General features: G+C 45.1%; 1 protein-coding gene across 3 annotated transcripts in view; it reads left to right on the top strand.

The window, feature by feature from the left end:
* BRINP1 (BMP/retinoic acid inducible neural specific 1) overlaps positions 1 to 12554 on the top strand; it is a 186133-nt gene that overhangs the window by 146941 nt on the left and 26638 nt on the right. For all 3 annotated transcript variants that reach the window (XM_067471892.1, XM_067471890.1, XM_067471891.1), the window contains exon 5: positions 4152 to 4257. In XM_067471892.1, coding sequence (XP_067327993.1) covers positions 4152 to 4257 — 106 coding nt within the window. The remainder of the gene's footprint in view (positions 1 to 4151; positions 4258 to 12554) is intronic.

Below are 12554 nucleotides of genomic sequence, written 5' to 3'. Positions count from 1 at the left end.
TGGTCCCTGGTCAAAGCGGTCCCTGGTCAAAGTGGTCCCTGGTCAAGCGGTCTCTGGACAACGTGGTCCCTGGTCAAAGTGGTACCCGCTTAAAAAAAGGTTGGGATCCACTTTGCTAGAGGGTTCCAGGCTCCTTTGAGAGGTATCTTCCTATGTTTTCTCATACGTGGGAGACTTTCTATGCAACGGGGGGACAAAATGTGCCAGAAAATCACACATCCATTTTTTTTTCTAAATAATGTTTTGGTAGTTTGTAGTCTTTGGGGGACTTGTTTGGAGTTTCCATAACTTTGGACATAGAAAGAGGTTGAAGCAATGTTGCCTGAACCTCACCCATGTCTCACACTATGGCTCAATTCCATAGTGCTGCTTTGACCAGTGAGCCATAGGAGCTGGAGGGACAAATAGTCCCAAGAGTCACGGTAGTAAGAGAAGTGATGCAGAGATGGGGACGACTTTGTACTGTGCAGGAGAACGTGGTATGTAGTGTTCCCATTGTTGAATGGTGTTCCCATTCAGCCTTTTGTCAGCTGAGCTTTCTTTTGAAAGTCTTTTCACTGGCTGTCCAGTGTATGAGCAACACGAGACTACAATACCGCCGGACAAAAGGCTCTGAGATTTGAAGCGGTCAGGGACACAGAGCAAGGCACAAGATAGGTTCTGGGGAGGGCAGACAAAAGAGACAAGAATGGACCCCCAGACAAAAGAGAGAGGCTTTTTTCCATCATTGAAAAGCAATCTTCTGGTACGACTGGAAGTGCGGGGGGATTCGTATTCCCCCTGCAATTGACTGGTGAAGCTGTCACAGGGAGCAATTTCCGAAAAGGTTTGGCCTCCATCATCACGTTAGGTGTCACCAGATCAGGTCCTCTTTCTTTGCAGCATTGACGATGGGAAGCCTCCTGACAGATGATCAAAAACCTTTAATTTTTGCCTGGAAGATGTGGAAGAGTTGAGCGGCAGTAGAGAACAAGAGAGTGGAGAGTGGGATAGTGAGGCAGGTGATGCCCCAGATGTCTAGTCAAAGAAAATGTCTGCACTTGGCAACAAATGAAAAAAATATGTAATCAAACACTTTTCTACACTCAAGTTTCATTGAGATACTAGCTGTACCCGCCACGCGTTGCTGTGGCCAACCTTCCCTCACTCTTCCTGGCCTACCCCCCGGCTTAAAAAGGACAAATCACCCAGGTCCCCTGGTGACCTAAACCTGGGTGACTTTGAAGGGAAATGTGTTGGAGGAATCTTCCCCAAGGCTGTTGAGGTCAGACCCTCACATTCCAAGCTCATTTATCCTTTAGTCTCACCCAGGCTCATATAATCCTACCCGGCTCTCTAAAGCATCTTTAACATCTACCTCCGGCCACTTGCTGGACTGGTGCAGAGCTTTGGCATAGAGTGCTACCAGTATACAGATGATACCCAGCTACTCTTGCGTCTTGAACCTGGGACAACCACGATTCCTGAGAACTTTAGGCTGTGTTTGGAAGCAATGATGAGTTGGCTGCGAGCGAGCAGACTAAAAGTGAATCCTGCTAAAACTGAGATACTCTGGCCCAGCCAGCCGCCAGAATTAATCCAGTCTCTGCCTGATTTCGATGGGGAAGCTCTGGTTCCGTCTGCCACTGTTAAAAGCCTTGGGGCTGTGTTGGACTCGTCGCTGACGATGGAGGCCCAGATCACTGCCATAAGTAAGCAGGCCTTTTTTCATCTTCACCAGGCAAGGAAATTGGCATCCTACCTTCCGGTAGAAGCATTGGCAACAGTAATCCACGCAACAGTCACCACGAGGTTGGGCTATTGCAATGCCTTATATGCCGGCCTTCCGAAGTCAACAACCCAGAAGATTCGGATGGTCCAAAATGCAGCGGCCAGGCTGCTAGCGGGATCATCTCTAAGATCCCATATTACACCGATTCTGCAACAACCACATTGGAACATCAGATCTCTTACAAGATACTGATCCTGACATTTAGAGCTCAAAATGGCCAAGGACCTTTATATCTTAGGGACTGCCTCATTCCTTTTCCCCATCAGTGGTCACCTTGATCCACCATGAAAATCTCCTCTACATACCAGGCCCTAGGGAAGGAGGTACACCTGGAAGCTACACAGCATGGAGTTTTTTCGACCTATGCTCCAATTCTGTGGAACTCATTGCCTCCATACATTAGAGCAATGTCGGAGTTGTGACCTTTTGTAAAGGCACTCAAAACTTGGCTGTTTGGTGGTGCATTTAAGTAATCAGATCTGTTGAATGTTTTTATATTGAATGTTTTTATATTGTGTAAATGCTATTTTAGATTGTAAGTCGCTCGGAGCACCTTGGTGGAGAGCGACTAATTAAGAAATAAAGTGAAGTGAAGTGAAGTGAAAGCAACCAATTAATTATACTGTTAATGGGTAGGTGTGGTGGGTCAAAGTCCAGGAGCAGGCTGATCTCCCCAGCTGGAACTACTTTGAGTTAGCTCTTCTTCGGGGGAGGAGGCAAAGCTCTTTTCCTCTCCCTAGCTGCACTAGGGGCGGGGGGGGGGGAAGAGATAATTCATTGATTACTGGCTTCTACTTCCCAACGTATGTCAGGTGGTGGAATACTGGCTAAATAGACTTCATATGATAATGTGGCATGTCTCATTAAGAGCCACATCCACTGTTTTAGTGTGGTGAGATGTGTTCCACACTGGGCATGTGTATTCAGCAGCCAAGTAGCAAAGCTCAAGGGCAGATGTCTTCGCTGTGTCTGGTTGTGATCCCTATGCTGTACCAGTCAGCTTTCGTATGATATTATTTCTAGCATCCACTTTTTGCTTGATATTTAAGCAGTGCTTCTTGTAAGCCAGAGCATGGTCCAGAATGACTCCCAAGTATTTTGGTGTGTTGCAATGCTCCAGTGAGATTCCTTCCCAGGTCATCCTCAGAGCTCGAGGTGCTTGTCTGTTCTTAAGGTAAAGAGCACACATCTGCATTTTTGATGGATTAGGAATATTCCCTGTAATAGGCAATAAGAGCACCTAAAGCTTCAGAGAGCTTCTGTTCAACCATTACAAAGCTCCCTGCTTGGGTCAAGAATAACAGGAGTTTCAGACTGAGCAAACTGGAGGGCAATGACCTGTGATGAATGACTGTTCCTCTTAAATATTATTTGGAGTTTAAAACCATCACAATGGAGATTTATTTGTTTATCGTGTCAGGAGCAAACCAAACAGTTGTATTGCATTTTTAACAACAAACAGCAAACAATCAAAACATAAAGTTTGCAAGCTTGGTGGTTGATTAAATGTCCTTTGACCAGTAGCTGGCCACTTGGAGTGCCTCTGGTGTTACTATAAGAAGGTTCTCCATTGTGCATGTAGCAGGGCTCAGGTTGCATTGCAGCAGGTGCTCTGTAGTTTGCTCTTCTCCACACTCGCATGTTGTGGATTCCACTTTGTAGCCACATTTCTTAAGGTTGGCTCTGCATCTCGTGGTGCCAGAGCGCAGTCTGTTCAGCGCCTTCCAAGTCACCCAGTTTTCTGTGTGCCCAGGGAGGAGTCTAGAAAACAGCATTGATTGAGGTGCTGGGTTTGAGCCTGCCACTTTTGGACTCTCGCTTGCTGAGGTGTTCCAGCGAGTGTTTCTGTACACCTTAGAAAATTATTTCTTGATTTAAATCATTGATGTGCTGGCTGATACCCAAACAGGGGGATGAGTTTGAGATGTCACTGCCTTGGTCCTCTTACTACTGGTTGCTACTTCCTGACGGATGTCAGGTGGTGCAATACCGGCTAAACAGTGTAATTTCTCCAGTGGTGTTGGGCACAGACACCCCGTGATAAGGTGGCATGTCTCATTAAGAGCCACATCTACTGTTTTAGTGTGGTGAGATGTGTTCCACATTGGGCATGGAGATACCAGAGACTGAATTATCTTTGTACAAGTCTTTGCAATCACACTAAACAACTGTCTTCCTTTTCTTCTATTCTATCTTCTGGTGCTTTTCCTGTTGCTTCTCAAAAGTTACATTTGTGACATCTGGAATTTAAAATTGCTTTGGGGTGGCGTTCTTCTGATCATTCCTAATCCATCCTATTCCTGTGAACTTTCTTGTTTTTCTGTTATACCCAAATACCACTAGGAAAGGTATTGATTCTGACTTTGCTTCACTTCTCTAGGTTACTGAAACACGGACAGGCCCCTTGGGTTGTAACAGTTATGACAATCTGGACTCTGTGAGTTCCGTCCTTCTGCAAAGCACTGAGAGTAAACTCCATCTTCAAGGTAAGAAACAAGGGATAGCTTTGGTTTGCAAGCAAAGGGGTTGAAAAACAAAATGGCCTCCATTGATCCATTCCCTATCTCTCTCTTGCAGCATCTTGGTTTTCAAGTAATTGCTATGGACTTTACACAGAGAGAGTAAATAGTGTATATTATTATTATTATTATTATTATTATTATTATTATTATTATTATATATACCTCGCCTCCATCTCCCCCAAGGGGACTCGGGGCGGCTTACATAAGGCCACGCCCATCAATACAGTTACTTACTTAGGTGATCCCTCATTTTCCGAGGATGATTGTCTTCCAATATTCTTGTGGGTCCGTATGTGGCTGTGGAGCCCTATTCTTGCTCTGCATCTTTTCCCGCAGTGAGGGCATTGGTTTCCAGGGGGAAGGCGGTCTTGGTCAGGGTTGGCTGGACGTGCCTTCCTCTTGGCACGTTTCTCTCTTTCGCCCTCCATTCATGCCTCTTCAAATTCTGCAGCACTGCTGGTCACAGCTGACCTCCAGCTGGAGCGGTCAAGGGCCAGGGCTTCCCAGTTCTCAGTGTCTATGCCAGAGTTTTTAAGGTTGGCTTTGAGCCCATCTTTAAATCTCTTTTCCTGTCCTCCAACATTCCGTTTTCCGTTCTTGAGTTCGGAATAGAGCAACTGCTTTGGGAGACGGTGGTTGGGCATCCGGACAATGTGGCCGGTCCAGCGGAGTTGATGGCGGAGGACCATCGCTTCAATGCTGGTGGTCTTTGCTTCTTCCAGCACACTGATGTTTGTCCACCTGTCCTCCCAAGGGATTTGCAGGATTTTCTGGAGGCAGCGCTGATGGAGTCATTCCAGGAGTTGGATGTGACGTCTGTAGACAGTCCATGTCTCATAGGCATATAGCAGGGCTGGGAGGACAATAGCTTTATAAACAAGCACCTTGGTATCCCTACGGATGTCCTGGTCCTCAAACACTCTCTGCTTCATTCGGAAAAATGCTGCACTTGCAGAGCTCAGGCGGTGTTGTATTTCGGTGTCGATGTTGACTTTGGTGGAGATGTGGCTGCCAGGGTAGCGGAAATGGTCAACATTTTATAATGTTACACCATTAAGTTGTATCTCTGGCATTGGGGAGGGGATGGCTGGTGACTGCTGGAACAGCATTTTGGTTTTCTCGATGTTCAGTGACAGGCCAAGCTTCATGTATGCTTCTGCGAAGGTGTTTAGGGTGGCTTGTAGATCTTCTTCTGAATGTGCACAGACGACATTGTCATCAGCATACTGGAGTTCTATAACAGATGTTGTTGTAACCTTGGTTTTGGCTTTCAGTCTGCTGAGGTTAAACAGCTTGCCATCTGTCCGATAGATGATTTCCACTCCGGTGGGAAGCTTCCCGTCAACAAGGTGAAGTATCATAGCGATGAAGATGGAGAATAAAGTTGGGGCAATAACACATCCCTGTTTGACACTTGATTTCACCTTAAATGGGTCACTTTGGGAACCATTGCTGTCCAAAACTGTTGCCATCATGTCATCATGGAGGAGTCACAGGATGTTCACAAATTTGTTGGGGCACCCGATTTTTTGGAGGATGGCCCAGAGAGCGCTGTGATCAACACAGTAAAACACAATATAAACACAAATACACAACAAAAATAAAAAATAAATTACATAAGATATATTACACAACATCATCTGTTATAGAACTCCAGTATGCTGATGACAACGTCGTCTGTGCGCATTCAGAAGATCTACAAGCCACTCTAAACACCTTTGCAGAAGCATGCATATAAGTAAACAACACAACAGCATAAAATCATTTGTCTTGGTGTATGTCTGTATGTGGGATACTATGGCCTCCTAAAATATTCTCAAGTCTTTTCTGAATGAGAAAGAAGCAATCTTTCCAAAGGAAACTACCACAGTATAGAATGCAATGTGTTGGATTGTGGAATCCCTCCCAGGTTTGAATAGGATTTTTCAGGGAGCTATCCAAAGTGCTGATCCTATTTTTAGGATAGGCTTGATCACATTGGAGCCTCCGGTGGTGCAGTGGGTTAAACCCCTGTGCTGGCAGGACTGAAGACCAACATGTCGCAGGTTCAAATCCGGGGAGAGCGCAGATGAGCTCCCTCTGTCAGCTCCAGCTCCTCATGCGGAGACATGAGAGAAGCCTCACACAAGGATGATAAAACATCAAAACATCGGGGCATCCCCTGAGCAATGTCATTGCAAACGGCCAATTCTCTCACACCAGAAGCGACTTGCAGTTTCTCAAGTCGCTCCTGACATGACAAAAAAAATTAACATTGGATAACTCTTTCAACGATTTTACTCTAAACTTTAAAAGATCTATGCAATGTACTGACCCTTATCTATAAAATATTCACTCCTTATCCATCACCGACTCCAAATATGTTTTTTTATTAAAGCCTTTAGGGACTGACTGATTTTATCCCATTTGTACTTGTACGGTAGCTTTCCATTATTTTAATTGTTTTAATTGATTTTAACTTGTCTTGCTTTAAGTGATAAATGTGTTTGGTTTAAATCAGCTGTGAAAAGCTAGCGGGGTTCTTTAGGAGTCCTTGGAGGGCCTCACAAAACCCTATCATAGTGGCTCATGAAAGAAATGATTCTGAATATCCCCAAATATTCTCCAAGCGACAAGGAGAAATTGTTGCACTGTAACACTGGAGTGAAGAGTAGAGACATCAGACTGGCAACAAAGATCCGCATAGTTAAAGCAATGGTATTCCCCATAGTCACCTACGGATGTGAAAGCTGGACCTTAGGGAAGGCTGAGCGAAGGAAGAGAGATGCTTTTGAGCTGTGGTGCTGGAGGAAAGTTCTGAGAGTGCCTTGGACTGCGAGAAGATCCAACCAGTCCATCCTCCAGGAAATAAAGCCCGGCTGCTCATTGGAGGGAAGGATAGTAGAGGCCAAGATGAAGTACTTTAGCCACATCATGAGAAGTCAGGAAAGCTTAGAGAAGGCAATGATGCTCGGGAAAATGGAAGGAAAAAGGAAGAGGGGCCGACCAAGAGCAAGATGGATGGATGGCATCCTTGAAGTGACTGGATTGACCTTGAAGGAGCTGGGGGTGGTGACAGCTGACAGGGGGCTGTGGCATGGGCTGGTCCATGAGGTCACAATGAGTCAGAAACGATTGAACGAATGAACAACACTGGAGCAACTTTTCACCCAGCACCACACCAGAGTCCAGTAGTGCTATCTAAAAAATTGTATTAAGGAAAGCAGGTTTGTTGTTGTTTATTCGTTCAGTCACTTCCGACTTTGTGACTTCATGGACCAGCCCATGCCAGAGCTCCCTGTTGGCTGTGGCCACCCCCAGCTCCTTCAAAGTCAATCCAGTCACTTCAAGGATACCATCTATCCATCTTGCCCTTGGTCGGCCCCTCTTCATTTTTCCTTCTATTTTCCCAGCATCATTGTCTTCTCTAAGCTTTCCTGTCTTCTCATTATGTGGCCCAAGTGCTTCAATCTTTGCCTCTAATATCCTTCAAAAAGGGAAAAGGGACATTTCCAAAAGGGTCAGTAGAATAGAAAATACAAAATATGAGTAATCCAAAAAAAAGGAAATACAAATAATAATAATAATAATAATCATCATCTTTATTTGTACCCCGCTCCATCTCCCCGATGGGGACTCGGTGCGGCTTACATGAGGCCAAGCCCAAAACAACAATGACATGAAATAAAACAAAACCGAAAGCGCAAGTAATAAACAATAATAATGCAATTACATAAAACAGAAGACAACATAGCAATATAAAATTACAATAAACACAATCGGGGTAACATGGGCGAGCTACATGTAATGGATAAAAGAAAATTGGGTAGAAACAGATTAAAAACTCAGGCGAGATAAACACGAGATAAACAAGGACAGATTATTTGCGGAGGAGAGCTCGTTTTAGTGGAGATCGTGGAGCAAAACTTTCCTATGGGAGGAATGCACTCCAATAGAAGTAATCCTAAAATGGCATAGATAGTACATAAAGTCAAGAGAATCAGAATTCACAGCAGTTATTCAAACATGAAATCCTAAACCAGAAAACATGAGCTTCTTCCAAGGCAAACCCTTACAGGAACAAAGCCATGAGTCAGACCACTTAATTTAAGCCCGCACAGGCACCCATGAAATCATGCCAAACACACCTGGACTTCAAAGCCTTCTCACGGATTCTGTAAGAATATCTAGTTTGTCTGTTTTTAACTCCATCCATTCTCAGGCCTAATCTATTTTCCTGAGAAAACTCCACATCAGCCCAAGGACTTCCACTTTTCCCGGTTGCCTGGAACCAGCACCAGAATCCCAAACATTGGCCTCCTCTGACTCAACTGACTCAATTCTCTCTGATCTGAGGCCTGCAATTTTCTCCAATCACACACAGACTCCTTATTTTGAAACCCCAAATTCCCCTCACCCTCTGACAAATCATCGGACGCTTGCTGTGCTACAACAGGAATTTTCCCTCTCATTTTATCCGGCTTCTTCTCACTGTTTTCCTCCCTAGATTCTCCCTGCTCCCCTCTTGCTTGCCATTCTATCCTCCAGCATTACTTTCCTATATCTATCACCTTGGTGCACTGGTTTGCATGCAGAAATCCCCAAGCTCAACACCAAACCGAAGTGTTATCTCCTATAACGTTGATGAGATAGACTTCTTCCTGAGGTCTTGGGAGGTGTCACCATTGAGAAGAGAAGAGTCCTGTCTTGGATGGATGGATGGAATAGCTTTCTAGTTCTGGTGTTGTTGCCATTGATGCCATTTCACTTTTTTTGGCATCATCGTTTCAGGTCCTTGCCAGCTGAGCCCAACCAAAGCTGGTGTTTCAGGAACATTGCTCTTTTCCTCAAAGTGGCCTCTGAGCCATCACAGATTGCCAGTTCCTGACAATGGCTTGTTTATGATCAGATCAGAGGAGACAAAGTCATAATTCATTACCTGCGGCCTTGTGAATAATTCTTAATCAGACCTTGCAAGGCAGCTGGAGAGGAGAGGCAAAGAACGTAGCTAATTATTCTAGGAACCACCTTCTAGATTGCAGCGTGTGTGTGAAATTGTGTGTGTGTGTGTGTGTGTGGGGGGGGGCAGCTTTAAAGCTTAGGGCTTATTATAAGGAAACCATCATTTCCTCCAAAGTGTCCATATAGAACAGCATTTCTCAACCTGGGGGTCGAGACCCCTGGGGGGGGGGTTGTGAGGGGGTATCAGAGGGGTTGCCAAAGACCATCAGAAAGCACACTGTTTTCTGTTGGTCATGGGGGTTCTGTGTGGGAAATTTGGCCCAATTCCATCATTGGTGGAGTTCAGAATGCTCTTTGATTGTAGGTGAACTATAAATCCCAGCAACTACACCTCCCAAATGTCAAGATTCTATTTTCCCCAAACTCTGACAGTGTTCACATTTGGGCACATTGAGTATTAGTGTAGAGTTTGGTCCAGGTCCATCATTGTTTGAGTCCACAGTGATCTCTGGATATAGGTGAACTACTACTCCAAAACCAAAGGACACTGCCCACCAAACCCTTCCAGTATTTTCTGTTGGTCATGGAAGAACTGTGTGCCAAGTTTGGTTCAATTCCATCGTTGGTGGGGTTCAGAATGTTCTTTGATTGTAGGCGAACTATAAATCCCAGCAACTACAACTCCTGAATGTCAAGATTCTATTTCCCCCAAACTCCACCAGTGTTCACATTTGAGAATATTGAGTATTTGTGTAGAGTGTGGTCCAGATCCATCATTGTTTGACTCCACAGTGATCGCTGGATGTAGGTGAACTACAACTCCAAAACCAAAGGACACTGCCCACCAAACCCTTCCAGTATTTTCTGTTGGTCATGGGAGAACCATGTGCCAAATTTGGTTCAATTCCATCGTTGGTGGAGTTCAGAATGTTCTTTGATTGTAGGTGAACTATAAATCCCAGCAACTACATCTCCCACATTTTAAGAATATTTTCCCCAAACTCTACCAGGGTTCACATTTGGGCATATTGAGTATTCATGCCAAGTTTGGTCCAAATGCCATCATCTTGGTTTTTTGGATGCTTAACTGCAACCCATTTTTTTTGCCCTTTCTTCTTTCACCTTGGTTAGAAGGCTCCTCAGCTCCTCCTCGCTTTTGGCCATCAAAGTGGTATCATCCGCATATCTAAGTTTGTTAATGCTTCTTCTAGCAATTTTAACTCCAGCCTTGGATTCGTCAAGCGCCACATGTCACCTGATGTTTCCAACTTATGGTGACCTAAGGCAAACCCCCAGTGCTGCAGTGGGTTAGAGCACTGAGCTGCTGAGCTTGTTGATCGAAAGGTCGCAGGTTCAATTCCGGGGAGCGGCGTGAGCTTCCACTGTCATCCCTAGCTTCTGCCAACCTAGCAGTTCGAAAACATGCAAATGTGAGTAGATCAATTGGTACCGCTCCGGCGGGAAGGTAACGGCGCTCCATGCAGTCATGCCGGCCACGTGACCTTGGAGGCGTCTACGGACAACGCTGGCTCTTCGGCTTAGAAATGGAGATGAGCATCACACCCCAGAGTCAGACATGACTGGACTTAATGTCAGGGGACTACCTTTACCTTTTAAGGCAAATCTATCACAATGTGTGGCTTGCCCAAAATCAACTGATGAGTTTCCATGGCCATGTGAGGAATCGAACCCTTCTTTTCAGAATCATAATTCAATGTTCAAATAACAACATTACGCTGGTTATACAAGCCAGTAGCCACTTGTCTGTGTCAATAGATTGGAATTCACTGCAGAATAGAACGGCTGTCTGAAATCCCAGCATTATTATTCAGAGGTGAGGGAAAACTTTGGTTGCCTGTCCCAATGTCGATAACATTCATCGTGGCTGGGTTGCTTTTAAAAAATGCAGACGGGCACAAAGCAGACCACACTCTTCTGGACCTCTGGTCCAGCTTAAAACGCTCTGCCCGTTGGCTGTGCATCACCCAGTTTTGTCTGACCTAATTCTTGAGCGAGAGGGGAGTAGTGGCAGCTGTCAGGCAGAATAACCGCAGCACTGCAGTCAAGATGAATATTTGGGGACAGAGACTGGAAGGAGGAGGAGTGGCCCTGGAATCTGGATTCTGATGGTTTTCTTTCGAGGAAAAGAAACTTCTAGCACTTGCAATTCTTATTTGACAGTGGGAAGCTTTAGTACATACTTACTTAGGGGATCTTTCATTGTCTGAGTAGGAGAGTCTTCCAAGATCACTGTACTGGTCTGTAGGTAACTGTGGAGCCCAATTCTTGATCTGCATCTTCTCCCAAAGTGAGGGCATTGGTTTCCAACTGGAAGGTGGCCTCGGTCAGGGTTGGCTTGACACACCTTCCTCTTGGCACGTTTATCTCTTTTTCCTTCCATCCGTGCCTCTTTAAATTCTACAGCACTTCTGGTCACAGCTGACCTCCACCTGGAGCGCTCAAGGACCAGGGCTTCCCAGTTCTCAGTGTCTATGCCAGAGTTTTTAAGGTGGCTTTGAACCCATCTTTCAATCTCTTTTCCTGCCCACCAACAATCCGTTTTCCGTTCTTGAGTTCGGAGTAGAGCAACTGCTTTGGGAAACGGTGGTTGAGGATCCGGACAATGTGCCCAGTCCTGCATAGGACCATTGCTTCAATGCTGATGGTCTTTGCTTCTTCCAGCACGCTGACATTTGTCTGCTTGTCCTCCCAATAGATTTGCAGGATTTTTTGGAGGCAGCGTTGATGGAATCGTTCCAGAAGTTGCATGTGATGTCTGTAGACAGTTCATGTCTCGCAGGGTTGGGAGGACAATAGCATCATAGAATCATAGAATCAAAGAGTTGGACGAGACCTCATGGGCCATCCAATCCAACCCCCTGCCAAGAAGCAGGAATATTGCATTCAAATCACCCCTGACAGATGGCCATTCAGCCTCTGTGTAAAAGCTTCCAAAGAAGGAGCCTCCACCACACTCTGGGGCAGAGAGTTCCACTGCTGAACGGCTCTCACACTCAAGAAGTTCTTCCTCATGTTCAGATGGAATCTCCTTTCTTGTAGTTTGAAGCCGTTGTTCCGCATGTTTGAAGCCATGAGTGCCCGCTGTCAGCCCCAGCTTCTTCTTTTTATAAGAAATTTTATTAAGTTTTATAAAGAATACAACGAAAGAGTGAGAACAATAAACCATATAGAAGTGAGAAAAGAAAGAAATAGAGAAGAAAAGAGAAAAAAGAAAAAAAAGGGAGATAAAAACTCCCACAAAAACAAAAAAAGGAAAAAGGGATGACTTCCATTCCATCTTCTTGGCAATAATCTTTCTT

Source organism: Anolis sagrei, chromosome 11 (genome assembly GCF_037176765.1).
Source record: "Anolis sagrei isolate rAnoSag1 chromosome 11, rAnoSag1.mat, whole genome shotgun sequence".
Taxonomy (NCBI): Eukaryota; Metazoa; Chordata; class Lepidosauria; order Squamata; family Dactyloidae; genus Anolis; species Anolis sagrei.
The sequence above is the reverse complement of the archived record's forward strand: the minus strand, read 5'-3'. Positions and strand labels throughout refer to the sequence as shown.